The 16,334-nt window shown below is 35.1% G+C and overlaps 1 protein-coding gene across 4 annotated transcripts in view; it reads left to right on the forward strand.

The window, feature by feature from the left end:
• IL1RAPL1 (interleukin 1 receptor accessory protein like 1) overlaps positions 1–14,968 on the forward strand; it is a 1,340,631-nt gene extending 1,325,663 nt beyond the window's left edge. For all 4 annotated transcript variants that reach the window (XM_084788848.1, XM_084788847.1, XM_084788846.1 and 1 more), the window contains 2 exons: positions 10,854–11,024; positions 11,455–14,968. In XM_084788848.1, coding sequence (XP_084644974.1) covers positions 10,854–11,024; positions 11,455–12,173 — 890 coding nt within the window. In that variant the 3' untranslated portion in view covers positions 12,174–14,968. The remainder of the gene's footprint in view (positions 1–10,853; positions 11,025–11,454) is intronic.
• The last annotated feature ends 1,366 nt before the right edge of the window (positions 14,969–16,334 follow it).

The raw sequence follows: 16,334 nt of genomic DNA on the forward strand, positions 1-16,334 counted from the left end.
ACAAATAAACATTATCTTTATAGAAACAGTAATTATCATTCACCTCTGGAAAGCCAAGAGTGTGTGTGCATTCTAAAAAGAAGTTAGGGTTCATAAAATTGACCTCCCAACATCAGTTATTAGTGAATTTAAAGGAATTTTGTGTTCCTTTGAGGTCATTTGGAAAACATAAGTTAAAGTGGCAAAATAGCGCCTGCAAAGTGACAATGAATAGGGCAAATGATTAGAGTTTCTCGGTTATGTTGATAAGTATTGTTCTTTGTCAGTTTTTTACTAAATATTGCAAGAAAGATGAAACTTTGTCCCTGTGGCCATACTTCCAGGGTCTTCTGGAGCAGGCCATAGGCAGAGCTGTCAATTGTCAAACTTGTAAAAGGAGTGCTTGACTGGAATTTCCAGTATCCTCTCCATTTGTCCTTCTCCTGTTGCCACAAAGGTGAAGGTCGGACTGCAGAAACATTATTCTTTTGTGGAAGTTTCTTAAAGCAAGATTTCTTAGTTGTTCTTTTCAATTTTCTCCCATGTTAACATAAATTAGTATAGTTTGGCTATTTCAAGAATACATAAGAAAACTGTCAATGTCAGAACTGTTAGATTAGTGCACCAGTCTGTGTGGCATGCATCTTAAAATAATACCTAATAAATGTCATAAAACTTAAAAGTTCAGTATCATAACTTCCATTTTATTGACGCAGTAACTGGGGATTTCAGAAATTAAATAATTTATTCAAAATCACAAATCAAGTATTACTGTAAGTTGCCAAGAAAGAATCTAAAGGGAATAAATCTCTTTCCAAATCCCTTATATTCTCTTACAAAGTCGCTATTACTTTTAAATTTTAATATACTCAGCTGGAGAAATGCTGTTGTTTTTGTAATTAGAAGTGGATGATATTTGAAAAAATAGTTTATCTTAATAATCTCACATTATTGGTTAACTTGTTTTAAATGTGTTAATTTTGTTCCAAATGATATAAATGATTTTTACCAAAACCATCAATTTCCAGTGCAGGCTTTACCTATCATTTTCTGAATATAGAAAAATAATGGAGTTTACTTAAAAATCAGAACCATAGTCAGTTTAATTTCTGTAATTTGAAATTTATTTTGAGGAACCTTGCTACTTATATACACTTGAGTGGGTTATATGTATAAGCCTAATGAATTACATTGCTATTCTGATGCTCTTTGGGTTCTCATGTTTTTGGGGTTTTGTTCTTGTTGCTGTGTTGTTTTTGTTTTTGTTTTGTATTGTTTTAGATGAGAAGATAAACCAAAGAAACAGTAACAGACCATTTAACAAGTTAAAGTTTTTAACAAGCTAAATTTTCTCTCAAAAAGCTAATTTAGTTTATAAATGCCTTAGAATATGTTAACCCTCACCTTCAGGCTATCTTGAACATAATCAGAGATATAAGTACTAGGGCTTTATTTGAGATACCCCTATGGATGCAATAAACCCAAAGCAAGCCAAGATAATAAACTTAATTATCATCTGCATACGATTAATGTACACAAAGACTGCTAAGGCAGAGAACACTGAAATGTTTTTATGAAAAGAAATTTGTACTGTGAGTGCACTGATCCACCCTGTATTAAAACAGACCTGCTCCTGCAGATATGGTAAACATCAGCCCATCCTTAAATAATCCACTTTACCACAATGGACCTAACTCCTACAACTTCCAGAAACACTGTTTTATTGGACACCATTTCCTGTACTATTAAGAATGTAACAAGTTGAGGGCTGGAGAGATGGCTCAGTGGTCAAGAATATTGGATGCTCTTACAAGAGATGCAGCCTGCGTTCCCACCACTACCACAGTGTCTTCTTGAAAAAAGGACCATAAATTCTCACCCTGACAGATTCTGCTTCAAACCACAGTTTCTCTCATCTGCTTCCACTCACTCATGTCCAGAAATCCTCTTCTCAGAAACTTATACAATGTCCTAAACTTAGCAACATTTCTTTCGGTCTTAAACAAACACCTAATCTTCTAGAGGTGAAAAACATTTTGGAAACCATTCAATGCCTATATTTCTAGCTCCCCATAGTATTATTGCTCTTCCGAAGGTGATGACTGTTAACAGAAATGCCTGGCCTTTCAGAAGTTTTTGACTTTTAAAAATTCATAATTTGATGACCAAAGGTGAGCCTTTTTATTCTTAGCAAACTTTAGTTGTATATTGATTATTTGAAAGGGGAACTTTTAAAATACTTTTGAAAGTAATGATAGACAAAGAATATAAAGAATAATGTAGAAATAAAGGTTAGCTGGTAGTGACTGGTACATAGCTCAGTGGTAGAGCACATGTCTAGCACAAATGAGACACTGGATTCCATCTCAATCACTGAAGGGAAAAAAAGGAGTTTGAAGGGAAAGTCTAATGTATTCACATGATAATAACATAGTCATTAAGCAACACGTGCTAGATTAATTATATTATTTTTACTTTGGAACATATAACTAAAAAGAATTTTAACCCTATTTAGCCCTGGACCTCATTTTTTAATTGGGTTATTTGGTTTGTTGGTGTCTAATTCCTTGAGTTAATATATTTTGATTATTAGCTCTGTCAGATGCAGGAATGTTGAAGATCTTTTCCCAGTCTGTAGGCTGTCATTTGTTCTGTTGACAGTGTCCTTTGCCTTACATAAGCTTTTCAACTTTATGAGGTTCTGTTTATTAATTGTTGATCTTAGAGCCTGAGCTGCTGGAGTTCTGCTCAGTAAGTTGTCTCCTGTGCCAATGAACTGAAGGTTATTCCCCAATTTCTCTTCTACTAGATTTAATATATCTGCTTTTATGTTAAGGTCTTTGAATCACTTGGACTTGAGTGTTGTGCACTATGGTAAATATGGATCTCATTGCATTTTTCTACATGCAGACATCCAGTTAGACCAGCACCATTTGCAGAAGATGCTTTCTTTTTTCCATTGTATGGTTTTTGGCTTCTTTGTCAAAAGTCAAGTGCATGTACATGTGTGGATTTATTTCTGGGTCTTTGCCTTGATTCAATTGATCAATCTGTCTGTTTTATGCCACTACCATGTAGTTTTTATTAGCATTGCTCTGTAATATATCTTGAAATCAGGGATGGTGATACCTCTGTAAGTTCTTTTATTGTACATAATAGTTTTAGTGGCCCTGTTTTGTTTTTTTGTTTTTTTTTCATATGAAGGTGAGGATTGCTCATTCAAGATCTGTAAATAATTGTGTTGGAATTTTGATGGGAATTGCATTGAATCTGTAGATTGCTTTTGGTAAGATGACCATTTTTACTGTGTTAATCCTCCCAATCCCTGAGCATAGGAGATCTTTCCATCTACTGATATTTTTTCCAATTTCTTTTTTCAGAGACTTTAATTTCTTGTCATAAAGGTCTTTGACTTTCTTGCTTAAAATTACTCCAAGATAGCTTAAATTATTTGATTTTTTTACTATGTTAATCCTAGCAATCCATAAGCATAGGAGATCTTTCCATCTTCTGGTAGTTCTCCAATTTCTTTCTTCAGAGACTTTAAGTTCTTGTCATAAAGGTCTTTAATTTTCTTGCTTAAAGTAACTCCAAGATACCTTATATTATTTGAGGCTATAGTGGAATATCTTGGTTTCTCCATCTATGGTGATTAAAAGTTTTGCTGAGTATAGTAGTCTGTGCTGACATCTATGGTCTCTTAAAATCTGCAAGACATCTTCCTAGGCCCTTCTTACTTTTGGAGTCTCTACTGAGAAGTCATATGAAATTCTTATAGGTATGCCTTTATATGTTACTTGGCCTATTCCCTTGCAGCTTTTAATATTTTTCTTCATTCTGTAGATTTAGTATTTTGATTATTATGTAACAGGAGGATTTTCTTTTCAGGCCCAGTCTATTGGGTGTTCTGTAAGCTTCATATATGTTTATAAACATCTCTTTTATTTAGGGTTTGAACTTTTTCTTCTATAATTTTGTTGAAAATATTTTCTGGTCCTTGGAAACAGGTATCTTCTCTTTCTTCTATTCCTATTATTCTTGTGTTTTGTCTTCCTATTGTGTCCCAGATTTCTTGACTGTTTTGTGTCAGGAACTTTTTCAATTTAACATTTTCTTTCACCAATGAATGTATTAGTTTCTTTAATTTTATCATCTATGCCTAAGAGTCTCACATTGATCTCTTGTACTCTATTGGTTATGCTTACATCTATAGTTCCTGTTTTCTTTCCTAAATTTTCCATCTCCAGGACTCCCTCGGTTTGTGCTTTCTTTATTGTTTCTATTTCCCTTTTAAGGTCTTGAACCATTTTATTCATTTCCTTCACCTGGTTGATGGTATTTTCCTGTATTTCTTTACGAGATTTATTTGTTTCCTCTTTAAAGGCCTCTATCATCTTTATAAGAATAATTTTAAGGACATTTTCTTGTGTTTCAACTGTGTTAGGATACCCAGAGCTTGTTTTAGTAGGATACTTGAGTTATGGTGGTTCTTTATTGTCTTGGATCTTGTTGATGGTCTTCTTATGTTGGCCTTTAGCCACCTGGTGGTCCCTGGTGTTGCCTGGGTGCTCCTGGTACCCTCAGGAGGCAGGTAGAGGGAGCTGTGGGCAGAAGGATGGAACTCAGGGAATAACTGCAGGTTTCCTCTGTTGGAAGTGTCCCAGTTAGACCCACATGTAGGGATAGGGGTTGAGAGGTCTAACCTGGAAGATCCTGGGGCCCAGTAGGTCTCCTCAGGAGCAACTGCAAAGGTCTTAAAACTCAATATCCTGTATACAGTTCTGTTGTATTAGTATTACTTTTGTTATTACATGTTGACTATTTCTAAAAGGTTAAATACCAAATCTGTATATTGTATTCCCTGCCTGTTTTGCTCATTCTTCATCATCCTTTCTATTCCTCAGTTCTTCTCAACATTCTCTACCTAAATGGCCACACCCTTTCCTAAATTACCATCAAAGCTAGCCAATACCCCTTCATGACAATCCTCACTGCAACTGATTTTTCTAAGTGTCTTTCTCTATCTTCTTGCCTTCATATTTTACATGTCTGAATTATCCTTCACATTCTCCATAATTATCTTTCTAAGTACAAAATAAGTATGACTTCTCTTCTCAAGCCTCAGACAATAAAAATGCCCCATTTTTCCTACCAGAGTGAGTCCAGACGTTCTAGCTCAGTAGTTGCTAACAAATGGTAGATTAAGTCATGTTGTAACATCACCACTCCTATAAAATCAGAACACGTTGCAAGCATGACAACATGTTGCTTCTTGTTCCAAGACAGTTGTTGAAAACTAACATTAAGGTAACGCAATTATGATCACTCTCAGGTTATTTTAGAGAAGTTAATTGTCTGTAAATGTTAGAGATTAGAGGAGTGGTTTACCTAATCTCCCACCATCATTATTCCACAATAAACTGAACTTTATACAAATTCTGCTACATTCACATTTAAAAAATAGAGCCTGGTGATGCAGGTCTTTAGCTCCATCACTTGGGAGACAGAGGCCAACAGGTCACTATGAATTTGAGGACAGTAGATCTACATAGTGACTTCCAGACAAGCCACAGATACACAGTGAGACCTTGTCTCAAAAAGAAAACGAACAAAAAATTTAAAGTTTGAGCCCTGCAGATGTGTGTGTGTTGGACATGTGTCCCAAAGGAAAGAAAAATCTTTCAAGAATGCTTTCCTTGAAGCTAATATGAAAACAGTCTAAAGATAGGAATTCGAGATCAAATTACTGACATCCAAACATTCTTTTCTAGGGTACAGGACCATGGTACAGTTAAAGTAGAGTTTCCTAAGGACATTTACCCTGATAGATGCTGGTAGAGATGGAGTTATAAAAAAAACAAAATTAAGTAATCCATGTGCCTTGAGTACAATGGATTTCAAAGTCAATATATTTAATAAAAGACAGCTCATTTTAGCAATCAAATCTATTTTTTTAACTTCTCTTGGGCTAATTAGTGAAAAGCCTACTTTTAACCTGAAAAAATATTTTAAATGTTTGAGGTAGCTGCCTCCAGAACAGTGCTTTGTTCTTATTAAATAGCAGAACATCATGATAAGAGAGACCTAGTGTCTCCAGAGGAGAAATTCCACCAATACAATGACATAGTATATACTCAGATAAATTAGAAAAACATCAAAATATTATCTTCCTTTGCTTTTCCTGGAACTTTTTCTTCCAGGTTTATTTAAAAATTATAACTCATCTTTTTGTTTATTTTTTCCAGAGTACAAAGTGTTTATTCCCCCTATCCCTCTCCCCTTAGGGTATACGTGTCATAGTTACTCAGCCATAGCAGTACAAGTTTTAGGAACATTATAATAACCAACACAATTCATATTTTGAAGATGAAGACAGAGATCTAGTTCAGTGCTTGGTGTTATTATCAGAGTTGGGCAAATGAATTAAAACATGCTTTTAAAATCTGTACCCATCATCATCAGAAAGCATGAGAAATTGTTCCCTGTTGCATATACAAAACAAATTGGAATATATGCAATATTATATCATACAGACTTAGTTTTCTTTCTTATTCAATTACAGGTTATTTCCTTATTTTCAGATTCAGGAATTATTGTCTTCATTTACATCAGCAAAACACTGTGTCTTTGTGTATCATTTAGAAAACCTATGAAGGTGGCCTTTTGTTGTCATTTTGTTTTCTTGTTAGTGGTGATTAGTTAAATTACATACACAGCTTTTGAATTCCCAAAGGGGAAACAAATGTTATCTTGGGCACATGACCTGTTCAAAGCCATAAGCTGCTAAAGGCTGTTTCAGTCCTTCTAAACCAACATCCAATGCTCCCTTGTACTATACTGCGAAATCTCCCCCTCTTGTTGCATTAACTATTCCTGAGTAGATGGGAACAGATATCTATTTACTCAACATAGGGCACTGCAGAAAGAAAAATGTAACAATTCCATGCAAATCCAACTTGGTTAACCAAAAAGTTTTCAGAGTGCTTACTTAAAGAACATGGCTGAAGAGTTTCTCATAGGAGTATAAGTGACCCCCAAACAATTGTATCACCACAAAATTCTTCTCCATCATGTCTAATGTCCTTATAAAAGCTGTATCATAGAGTCCTATTTTCTGTGAACCTTTCCATTCTTACACACACACACACACCACACCACACCACCACCACCACCACTGCCACTGCTGCCACCACTAACAAAAACAAGTAATAATAAAAGCAGAAAACAAACAAAATAAAAAACCCTACCATCTCCCATGATTACTTGCTGCTGGTAGAAAGTGAGGGCAGGAGGAAATAATGGTTACAATCCCAAGTGAGTGTCCTGTGACATTCTCCTACCTTCTACAGAGTGTTCTATTGCCATTATATAGAGACAGATACTGTTGTACTGTTTTTGCTTAGTTTGTTGCCATGCCTAAATATCTAAAATAGTCACTACTCCAAAATTTCAAATGTGATGCTTATGTTGTATCCCAAGTAAAAGCCATACTACACTTTTTAAGACTTCTAACAACTATGCTAGCTTCTGCATTCTGAAGGCTGAAGTGGAAGGAAATTAATACTTGTTGAATGACTTTGTAGTCAGATAATTTGCTATATAACTGAAATATATTACTACTGAACAGATTCAAAAAACTGTTTCACTTTTTCCCAGCTCTAGGGATCGAAATTAAGGCTTTATACATGTTAGACAAGTGTCCTATCACTGAGAAATATCTTAGCTTTCAAGGTACTCTTTCATAGATCAGAAGATAAAATCTCAAATGAATCAGAATTTATGGAACTCAAGATAGAAAAGAAGTTTTCTTCAATGCTGCCAAATACAAATAGCCAAAACACTAAGAATGTAACATTTATATAATTCTTGATTATTTCATGGTTCTTCTTGCTGTAGGTAGTTTATTGTATATATGTGTAATAATATAAATGTATTTGTAAAAATATTTAATAAATAAGGGAAAAAAAGAAGTTCAGCTCAGCTGCTTTTGTTTTCATCATATCACACCTTAAATATTTTATTTTTAAATTTACCTTTATGTGTATATACATGTAAATGTGGGAACACGAGAGGTAAAGACAGCCTCACATGCTGGTCCTCGCTTTCTACTTTGCTGGTGTTCCCCTAGCATATGAAGGCTAGCTCCCTTCCCATCCCCACAGAAGAGTCTGCAGATTACAGATGTTGCAACTACTGTTTTTGGATTGTATGTGGGCTCTGGAGAGTCAAACTCAGGACCTCACACTTGCATAGAAAGTCCTTTCAACCTCTAAGTTAAGCATCCAGGATGATATTTTAATTATTTGACACTCAGTGGGATAAGGTAAGAGAATGGTAAATTTGAGGCCAACCCAGGGCCCTGTCTCAAAAACTGTGTAATTTAGTATTCCATTTAAATATTTAAGAAGTTATAGATAAAACAATCTAGAAAATGCTGAGTGGCAAACATATAAACTAGGCCAATGTTATAAAATGTCTGTGTCCTTGATTCAAGCTGCTTTATGTAAGAATATAATTTACAGAGTCTGTCACAACAGAATTGAAATTAAAAGTAAGTTAAACTTAGGTAAAGAATTTGGCTAGCATGGGCAATCTTCTAGGTTTAACCTTAAATATCAACAAAAATGAAAAAATAAAAATATTCAATAAGCACATAAGTCAAATATTAATACTATAACTTAATAATTTTAATGCATATGTATTCTGACATTATTTATAAAGTTCGACAATATTTTTACATAAAAAATAAGTCTTAGAAGTGTGAGGAATGTAAAACATTTCCTGAGACCTAAGAAAGAAATGTGGCTCAAATTATATGTGACAACTTCTAATTATGAGTTTTCTGAGCTATCTCATTCCTAAATGTAGATATCTGAATCTCAAGGTTTTATTTCAGAAACCTATTTGGTGAATGATGGGCTCTGTCACTAGTCAGTTTCATTTGTGTTGCTTATAACTATTTGAGAGTAATAAAAAAAGGTAGTTGCCAATAACATCTGACAACTGCTCAATAGATACTTAAAGGTTAAAAACTATCAAAGACACAGCTGTAAATCTCAAACCATTTCCCTTGTCAGTACATCTCTTCCTAGACAGATTCAATATACCATGTTCATCTAGAAAAGAGAAAGGTCAATCTCCTCTTATGAGTTAAAGAGAACAATACATTTTATTTGTCAACACCCTAAACATTTTTATTCCTGATATATTTTCAGGTATTCTTTCTCCCATGCAGATTGCTTAGTGCTATTTAGTGTTGGCTGTTGGTGTTGGTTTAATTTGGGTTTTATTTCATAAAACAGTATTTAATACATTATGCTTAGGCTGGTCTAGAACTGTGACCTCAAATGGTCTTCAGCCTTCCAAATAGCTTGGACTATAGACACACCACTGAATGTAACCTGTTTTGTTTTCTTTTGTTTTGCTTTGTTTTGTGTTTTGTTTTTTTTCAGAGTTTTATAAATGAGCAGTTTATCAGCATCTTTTCCACCTTTCTAATGATGTCATGCCTCCCACTCCTTCTCAAATTTAAGGCTCTTTTCTTTATTATTGTTATATACATCTACACAGACACACACAGACACATACACAGACACTCAGACACACACACACACATACATATATACTGTTGTTCATATACACACGTGCTTAGGATTGACTACTTAGGATTGTTAAATATATCAAGGGCCTCATCCCTAGAAGAAAACAGATTCTTCCTCTCTTATCAGCCATTGATTCCCTATAGCTTCTTATGTAAGGGTGTAATCTTGTGAAATTCTCCCATCAAGATTGTTCCATTTATTGGTGACACATCTTAGCAAGAATTTCATGAAAGTCATGCAAAAAGTAACTTAATGACTATACTTGAGGTTATTGTGAACATTAGAGTTCCTACCAACTGTTTTCCATGCTTGCAGTGGGTACAATTGTAATTTGTAACTGAAAATGCAGAATAAAGAACAGGCTCTCATAGGTCCTACTACTACTTTTTTGTTTGTTTGTTTGAGACATGGTTTCTCTCTGTAGCTGTCCTGGACTAGCTCTGTCAACCAGACTGGCCTTGAACTCACAGAGATCTACTTGCCTCTGCCTCCCTGAGTCCTGGATGACAGGTGTGTGCCACCATGCCTGGCTGCCCTATTTTTACTTTTAATCATTTTATTAATCAAAAGTTGAAATTAAATGATCATAGCCCTCTTATTTAAAAATATCCAAAGGCAGGGTTTTTTTAATGTAGCATATACAATAATAACATACTACCACCTAAACATATAGCTTTTTATTTTATTTATTTATTTTTTATTTTTGGTTTTGTTCTGTTTTGTTTTTTGAGACAGGGTCTCTCTGTGTAGCCTTGGCTGTCCTGGACTCGCTTTGTACTCTAGGCTGGCCTCAAACTCACAGTGATCCACCTGCCTCTGCCTCCCAAGTGCGGGGATTAAAGGCGTGCGCCACTACCACCCGGCCTAGCTTTTTATTTTTATAAATAGTAAAGGCTTACTATAATCTGGGTCTAAAAATTATGGAAATTGGCATTATATTACCTTTTTTTAGTAGTTCCAGTAGTTGAACCTGCTGATAAATCCAGAAGTTTATGAGTTCTGGCACTTAGCCCTTATTCCTTCATGACTCTTGCCATTAAATTTTCCCCTACTATTTTCATTACAATAACAAAAATCACCTTGTACTTTCAAGCTAGTTGCAGAATTGTTGGTACTACAGAACACACAATAAAAATTAATACGGCCTTAATTTTGGTTTTCCAATGGGGAATGTTTGAAAATATTTATCAATATACGTGAATATTATTAATATTCTACTGCTTCATTTCTAGAACTTACTTTGTAGAACTTACTTTGTTATGTTTTTGACAGATAACAAAGATTATGATGCCTACCTGTCATATACCAAAGTGGATCCTGACCAGTGGAATCAAGAGACTGGGGAAGAAGAACGTTTTGCCCTTGAAATCCTCCCAGATATGCTTGAAAAGCATTATGGGTATAAGTTGTTTATACCAGATAGAGATTTGATCCCAACTGGAAGTAAGTTATGTTTTTTCTTGTATATTTCATTTGTGTGTGTGTGTGTGTGTGTGTGTGCATATGTTGTAAGTTAGTATGTCTCTGTAGTCACCATTTTTATGTAGCATTTTAGTGTCTCAAGAAAGAATGTTGTTTTTATGTGAAATTTAATTTTTTATGCCAGAGAAGATATTTTATAATTCTATAAAGCATTGTACTTCTTTAGACTTAATATATATTTAAATCAAATGAGATATTTCCACCTGGAAAAAATATCTATGATATTACTAGAATAGAGGCCAAAACTCTATCCAAAGTGCTCACTCACTGTTTTATTTTCACAATGGGTTAGCCAGCAAACATTTCTTATCTACTATGTGAAAGGAACTATCAGAGGGTTTTGGATCCCTTATTAATTTATTTATCCTGATCCATCTTTTCCTGTTTGTAGCATACATTGAAGATGTGGCAAGATGCGTAGATCAAAGTAAGCGGCTCATCATTGTCATGACTCCAAATTATGTAGTTCGAAGGGGCTGGAGCATCTTTGAGTTAGAAACAAGACTTCGAAACATGCTTGTGACTGGAGAAATCAAAGTGATACTAATCGAATGCAGTGAACTCCGAGGAATTATGAACTACCAGGAGGTGGAGGCCCTCAAGCACACCATCAAGCTCCTGACGGTTATTAAATGGCATGGACCAAAATGCAACAAGTTGAACTCGAAATTCTGGAAACGTTTACAGTACGAAATGCCTTTTAAGAGGATAGAACCCATTACACATGAGCAGGCTTTAGATGTCAGTGAGCAGGGGCCTTTCGGGGAGCTGCAGACTGTCTCAGCCATTTCCATGGCTGCGGCCACCTCCACAGCTCTAGCCACTGCCCATCCAGATCTTCGTTCTACCTTTCACAATACCTACCATTCACAAATGCGTCAGAAACACTACTATCGAAGCTATGAGTACGACGTACCTCCTACAGGCACTCTGCCACTTACCTCCATAGGAAATCAGCATACCTACTGTAACATCCCTATGACACTCATCAATGGGCAGCGACCACAGACAAAGTCGAGCAGGGAGCCGAATCCGGATGAGGCCCACACAAACAGTGCCATCCTGCCATTGTTGCCAAGGGAGACCAGTATATCCAGTGTGATTTGGTGACAGAAAAGCTAAGGACATCCCTTCTCTGGGAGTTTGAAAGGAATCTGCAGTTCAGTGCCTGGAACTAAATCCTCGACTGCTGCTGTTAAAAACATGCATTACAATCTCTAGAACACGAGGAAAAACAGGGTCTTGTACATATATTTTTTGGAATTTCTTTGTAGCATCAGTGTCTTCCTGTTTTACCATGTCTCTTACCATTACATTTTTGACTTTGTTTTATATGTCACTGGATTTGTAAATTTACATTTTTTTTTAAAGAAGAGACTGATGTATAGATAGAAAATCCTTTTCTGCTTCACTAATTTAGTTTTAGAATGAGTTTTAAACTTTCTTTTTGAAATTTATTTTGCTTTTAACATTTCCTTGGGGTGCTTGGACAAATCTATCTGATGGGACAAGGAGCACTGGATCCTCTCTCAGATTCTGCCTAGGACCAGGTTGGCCATGTCAACCTTCAGAGAGCAATGCGACCAAAAGCCAGCATTGCATTGCTTTTTGTGTATGAGAGAGGGAGAGAGAGAGAGAGAGAGAGAGAGAGAGAGAGAGAGAGAGAGAGAGGAACATTTGTTCATAGAAGGGTCCTGCCAGTCAGAGCCCTGAAATCTCTTCCTTGTCCCCACCTCATGCCTCACCTCTACCCTTCTAATGGCAGCATGAAGTGTAAACTCTGCAGAGGGTAGGGGTAGGTCTAACTGTCTTAACATTTAATTCACTGCTCTTCAGAATACACTCTAGACCCAAAGTTGTGCTAGTCACTTAACAGTGAGCACTACAGAGTGATCACTACAGAGTGAAGATTGAGGGCATGAAAGTGGGGAGAGTGTTGCTTCTGTTTTTTAAAACTGAGTTGATGTACCCTTATATATATATAAATAAATATAAATATAAATATATATATAAAACAGCAAAACAAAACAAAACAAAGAAAAAAACACAAAAATACAAAACCAAAAAAAAAAAATCAAGCCCTATATTTGATCACTTCCTGGAAAGGCATGAATGTGTTTGTGGCTGTTTTTGTTTGATAATCTACTTCCTCTTTTCCCTCTATAATTATTTTTCTGCAAATGAGATTATGTGCAAATACCAGGCAAGTTAACTCAGATAGGTGAATCAAGCAAGTAAAAATGAAATTTACATTGAAAGCTTCCAAACCAAAGGGAAGAACAGGATGTGTCATCAAATATGTTTTGTCACCTTGTATTATACAAAATGTTATCTCTTAAAGAGTCAGAAAAAAACTGTGTGAAACTTATTGTGGTCCCCTTGTATTTAAATGTTAACTGACTTGTATTTACTTTTCAATGCTACATTCAGAATTTAAGTGGTTTCAGTTTATGAACATAAACAGCATTTATTAATATCAAAGTGTTTTAATAATATCTCAGGAGGTCAGATGTATGAATAACAACACAAACTACTATTTTCAAAATAAACATTATTTACACAAAATAGTTTTAAATTAGATCAGAAAATACTTAAAATAGTTAATTTTTGTATAGAAATTAATTTAATTTTAACTATACAATTCTATCTTTCAGAACAGAAAGTTGATGCTCCCAGGAAATTTGTCACTTATCATCTAGCTTTATCTTTGAACTCAATCACATAAACAGCTAATTCCTTATCATGTTAACAATGATGCTAAATCAATCACAGAAGATCCTGTAGAGGGCAGACTTGTTAAAAGGAAATGCTGCCTATGTAGATTTTAGTTTTCCTTAAAACAAATTGATGTGACAAAACCACTGATAATAGAGCTTAAACTTTATAGCACTTTCTTTAGTGATTCATCATAGGACGGTCCTTCTCAGCCATCATCTGTGGGCTCATGTAGTGACTACTGTGTGTTTGCTTTATTCCCGCCACACCATAAAAGGAGAAAATAATTCTAGAGTTTGGGTCACGAGGCTAAGGTGTGAGTGGGCCACATAGACATAAAAGTGTAAATTGCAATAGAGTTCATTGGGGAGGGCAAGCTAGAACTATGAACATGTAAGAGACAAGTACAAACATTTTGTAACAATGCAAAGGTCTCAGTGTCTGTGCAACAAGGCAAAAGAGCCTTGGGATGTGCATTGATTTTTATTTGCTTAAAAAATGTTTATTTCCCTGACAACTTGCCTGGGTCTTCTCTACAATATGTCTTTATTCTTGTGCTCCTCTTGGTTCTGTGTCACATTTTTCAAAAGCCAGAACTGAAGCTACAAGGACACATAAAAGTTTAACGTCAGCTTTGCACATTGGGTTATTTTCAGAAACAGAGAAGGCCATTGTTTACTTTGTACTATGGACACTTGTCATTGGACTGGATTTCAAACTCCCCCAGTACTCAGAAGATTGTAAATGTGGCAATGGCCTGATTTATTTCTTTGTCTGTTTGTTTTTAATTTTTTAAGTGCACGATGGGTGTGTGGAATAAATGTAGAGGAAGTAATCAGACCACAGTCATATTTTAGGCATCCATAGGTGTTAATTTAGCTGCATTGGGAGTACATTTTTTGTTCTATTTTTAGTGTAGATTTAAGCACTTTGAATAGCATGATTCAGGGATTGATGGGTAATATTTGATACTCTCACAACGTAAGAAACTTTTTTTTCTCCAATGCTTTGTTATATTTACAAATGAAATAAATGCAAAGGAAGCTATCTATAGCTTTAGAAACATTCCTCCCAAGTTTCCATTCCTCTATCAGCTCCACATGAGAACTCGTGAAGAGAAGTCACGGGTTCACATGTTCTATGTGTAACAGATGTTCTATGAGAACACAAATAAAATGGAAAAAAAAACATGTATTTTCCCTAGTGCTTAGGTTTCATCCTTCTCTTTTTGTTTGTTGGGGTTCTGGGAAATAAGATTATTCTAGCTGTAAAAAAAAACACATTTGAAAACGTGAATGTGTTAGCCAAGCTGGGGGGAAGAATGGACTTCCAGACTTGGACATGTGTGATGTTTGGTATTGCCTGTTTTTCATCAATCACCGCCTGAGCTCTGAATGATACAATATGGATTCAAAAGTCCATCTGGTTCTTTAGTGTAACCTCAACTTGCTGCTTCTGAGCATCTTAGTCTTTATTCTGGTGCTCCAATCTTTGATTATTTACTTTGTATCCCATCCCTTTGGTCTTCTATGGGCAGAGAAGACCAATGTATGTTGTATTACAAGCTGATTTAAGTTTAGATGAATTCTATGAAATAAATCCAAGATATGACAAGATCTGAACTTATTATACTTCTATAGCTAAGCATCTGATTGTTCAGTCAACCATTTTTTGTGATTATTAATTTCCTCATAGTATATGTATTTGAACCCTATCAACTTAATCTTAAATGTGTAGATGCTGGTTTCTTCCATATTTCATTGTTAATAAATATTTTATAACAAGAAGAAATATTAACTGACAGCCAACTCCTAAACTCTAAGTATGCTTTGTTTATCCTAGAATAGTCATTAACTTTTCAGATACCATTTATGTGAATTGAGATTACTATTTCTAGGGGAACATTTATTTGTACATTTTAAGCTATTTTCTGATCTGGAACGGTACCTTAGCTCTCCTTTTAAAGGATAAGTTTTCAATTGTGTGCTTACTTTCTTCTTTTTTATTTGTTATTTTCTTTAGTTTTAAGAAAGATTCAGGCTAGGCTGGCTTCAACCTCTCAATCCTCCTGCCTCAGCCTCCAGACTGCTGGGATTATAGGCATATACCAACAAAACCAGCAATTTCTTCTTTATTTGTTTTAGTTTATATCATTAGTCCCAGAAGAAATATTATTGAATTTCTAAGGATAACATCAGTATCACACAAGTAAAATAGCTGAATGGAACTAAGAGAATACACATATACAGAAGAGGAAATGCCTTATTGTCTCTGATCTGAACTTGTTTGACCATTAATCCCATTACTGCTGTAGTTGATGAAAAATAGAGATTAGGAATCCCACTAAAAATAAATCCCTATTCTCTATTGTGAAAAATTCCAACATACATAGTTATTAGAAAGAAATTACAATGTGACTCTGTAATAAAAGAAGAAATTTTTGTCAATGGAAGCAGAGGTTATTTCTTGCCTTATGGATCTTTGCCACCTGATTATTCTGAACAAAGAATTAACCAACAGTTTCAGTTATCCTCATTCATAGGCCTTACACTTGAA

This window comes from Acomys minous (assembly GCF_964271855.1).
Source record: "Acomys minous genome assembly, chromosome: 7".
Taxonomy (NCBI): domain Eukaryota; kingdom Metazoa; phylum Chordata; class Mammalia; order Rodentia; family Muridae; genus Acomys; species Acomys minous.